This window comes from Carlito syrichta, unplaced genomic scaffold (assembly GCF_000164805.1).
Source record: "Carlito syrichta isolate Samal-C Ts95f unplaced genomic scaffold, Tarsius_syrichta-2.0.1 Scaffold314793, whole genome shotgun sequence".
Lineage (NCBI taxonomy): Eukaryota > Metazoa > Chordata > Mammalia > Primates > Tarsiidae > Carlito > Carlito syrichta.
The window spans coordinates 235,906-238,508 of NW_007258889.1; the positions used below are offsets into that span (position 1 = coordinate 235,906).

Here is a 2,603-nt window from a genome sequence, read left to right on the forward strand (position 1 = left end):
CTGGAACTACAGGCGCACGCTACCACACCCGGCTAATTTTTTTATTTATTGTAGCGATGAGGTCTCGCCAAGTTGCCCAGGCAGGTCTCGAACCCACGGGTTCAGGCAGTCCACTACCTCAACCTCCCAAAGGTGCAGGATTACAGGCTGAGCCACCGAGCCCGGCTTGTCTGGCTAATTTTTTGATTTATTGTAGAGACGAGGTCTCGCCATGTTGTTCAGGCTAGTCTCAAACCCCTGCGCTCAGACAATCTTCTCGCCTCCACCTCCCAAAGTGCTGGGATTACAGGCTTGAGCCATCACGCCTGGCATCACCCTCACCCTCATCCTTTTAAGGACAGCCAGCATCCTCCAGGGAGTGGCTCTGTGGGAGGATGAGGCCTCTGTGAGCAGTGCTGTCAGAGGGGGCTTGGGTCTATAGAGGGAAAGGACGCTTTACTTGCCTGAGTGATTTGACTTTGGGATTTTGTGGGGTGTTTGCTTCTAGGTGGACCAAAGCACACAATCTCCTGTGTCAGCAGAAGATTCAGAAGTTTCAGATAGCCCAGGTGGTTAGAGAGTCCAATGCTATGCTCAGGTAAGCTTCTTGCTCTGGAAAACATTTCTGCCAGACTGCTGGAAACTCAAAAAAAGGAGGCTGGGGGCAAGTGGAGCGGCGTTGGTTGCCTGGAGGGCCAGGAGACACGTGGCCATAAGTGCACAGAGGCGATATCGCTACAGGGTTTCCCACCCATCCTAGGAAGCAACTGGCTAACAGTGACCACAGTGCAAAATGACCAGGGCTTCATCTCCTCAACAAACAGAGTCTACTCATTTTTCACAATAGTACAAGACTTCGGGGGTCCCTCTGGTGTTCTTTATCCAGACATGGGAGTTGACTAGGCTGGATCATCGGCAGCCTTTACTGAGCTCGCTCTGCTGGAAGTGGCTTTCCTGGAGGAAGGATGGGGGCTCAGAGGAAGGAGTCAGCATGGGTGCCTGCCCTGAAGGATTGTGCATCCTAACTGGAGAGACTAGCTAGCTCCTGAAAAGCCAAGAGACTGCAGATGTGTGCAGACTCAGTAAGTGCCGGGTGGGGGCGGGTTGTTCCCCAGAGAAGGTGCCTGGAATCGCTGCCTGGTTGTACACATAGCAGCCCCAAATGTGTGCCTTCCTTCCGCCTCAGCAGTCCCCTCCTAGGCCCATGCCCAGAGAAATGAGTGCATGCAGCCACCACAAAACACACAGGACACTCACGGCAGTTGTGTGCGTGATCACTGAAATCTGGAAACACCTTTGTTGTCTATCAATAGGAAGCTGGTAGATAACTTGTGGTGTATTTGTATGATGGAATACTACATAACAGTGATAAAAAATGAACTTTTCACTAGATGCAAAACATGAATAAACTGCACAGACAGTATATTGAGCAAAATAAGCCAGACACAAAGAGTACCACTGTAGGAAGTTCAAGGATAGGCAAGCTAATCAATGGTGATATGAAGTCAAAATAGGAGATGAGTTGCAGTAGCTGATGTCTTTAATCCCAGCACTTTGGGAGGCCGAAGCCAGCTTGGGCAACATAGGGAGACCCCATCTGTACAAAAAAAAAATGTTTAAAAAATTAGGTAGGCATGCTGGGCATAGTGGCTTACACCTGCAATCCCAGCACTTTGGGAGGCTGAGGTGGGAGGATTGCTTGAACCCAGGAGTTTGAGACCAGCTTGGGTGACATAGCGAGATCTTGTCTCTACAAAGGATAAAAAAGTTACCCAGACATGGTGGTGCATACCTATAGTCCTAGCTACTTGAAGAACTGAGGCAGGAGGATTGCTTGAGCCTGGGTATTCAAGGCTACAGAGAGCCAAGATTGTGCCACTGCACTCCAACCTGGACAACAGAGCAAGACCCTGTCTCTGAATGAAAAAAAAAAAAAGAATTTTTTTTTTTTTAGTTGGAGTCTCACTCGCCCATGCTGGAGTGCAGTGGCACGCACATGGCCATCCCAGTGTCAACCTGCTGGGCTTCAAAGAGCCTTCCGCCTCAGCTTTCCAAGTAACCGGAACTACAGGTGCACACCACTGTGCCCTGCTAATTTTTTTGATTTATTGTAGAAACGAGGTCTCGCCAAGTTGCCCAGGCTGGTCTCGAACCTACAGGCTCAGGCAATCCACTCGCCTTGACCTCCCAAAGTGCTGGGATTACAGGCTGAGCCACCGAGCTGACCCAGTTACATGTTTTTTGTTTTTGTTTTTGTTTTTTTGAGTCGGAGTCTCACTCTGTCCCCCAGACTGGAGTGCAGTGGCCGCTCCCAACCACCACAGCCTTGACCTGCTGGGCTCTGATGATCCTTCCGCCTTAGCCTTCCAAGTAGCTGGAACTATAGGTGCACGCTACCATGCCCGGCTAATTTTTTTGATTTAGTGTAGAGATGAGGTCTCGCCAAATTACCCAGGCGGGTCTCTAACCCACGGGCTCAGGCAATTCACTCACCTCGGCCTCCCAAAGCGCGGAATTACAGGTTGAGCCACCGAGCCCGGCCAGGTTACATGTTTTTATTTTTATTTTTTTTGAGTTGGAGTCTCACTCTGTCGCCCAGACTGGAGTGCGATGGCCGCTCCCGG

General features: G+C 50.4%; 1 protein-coding gene across 3 annotated transcripts in view; it reads left to right on the forward strand.

Annotated features, from left to right (window-relative positions):
• Positions 1-2,603, forward strand: part of NT5C3B (5'-nucleotidase, cytosolic IIIB) — a 16,236-nt gene that overhangs the window by 8,069 nt on the left and 5,564 nt on the right. For all 3 annotated transcript variants that reach the window (XM_008071927.1, XM_008071928.1, XM_021719530.1), the window contains exon 6: positions 488-577. In XM_008071927.1, the coding sequence (XP_008070118.1) occupies positions 488-577 (90 nt within the window). The remainder of the gene's footprint in view (positions 1-487; positions 578-2,603) is intronic.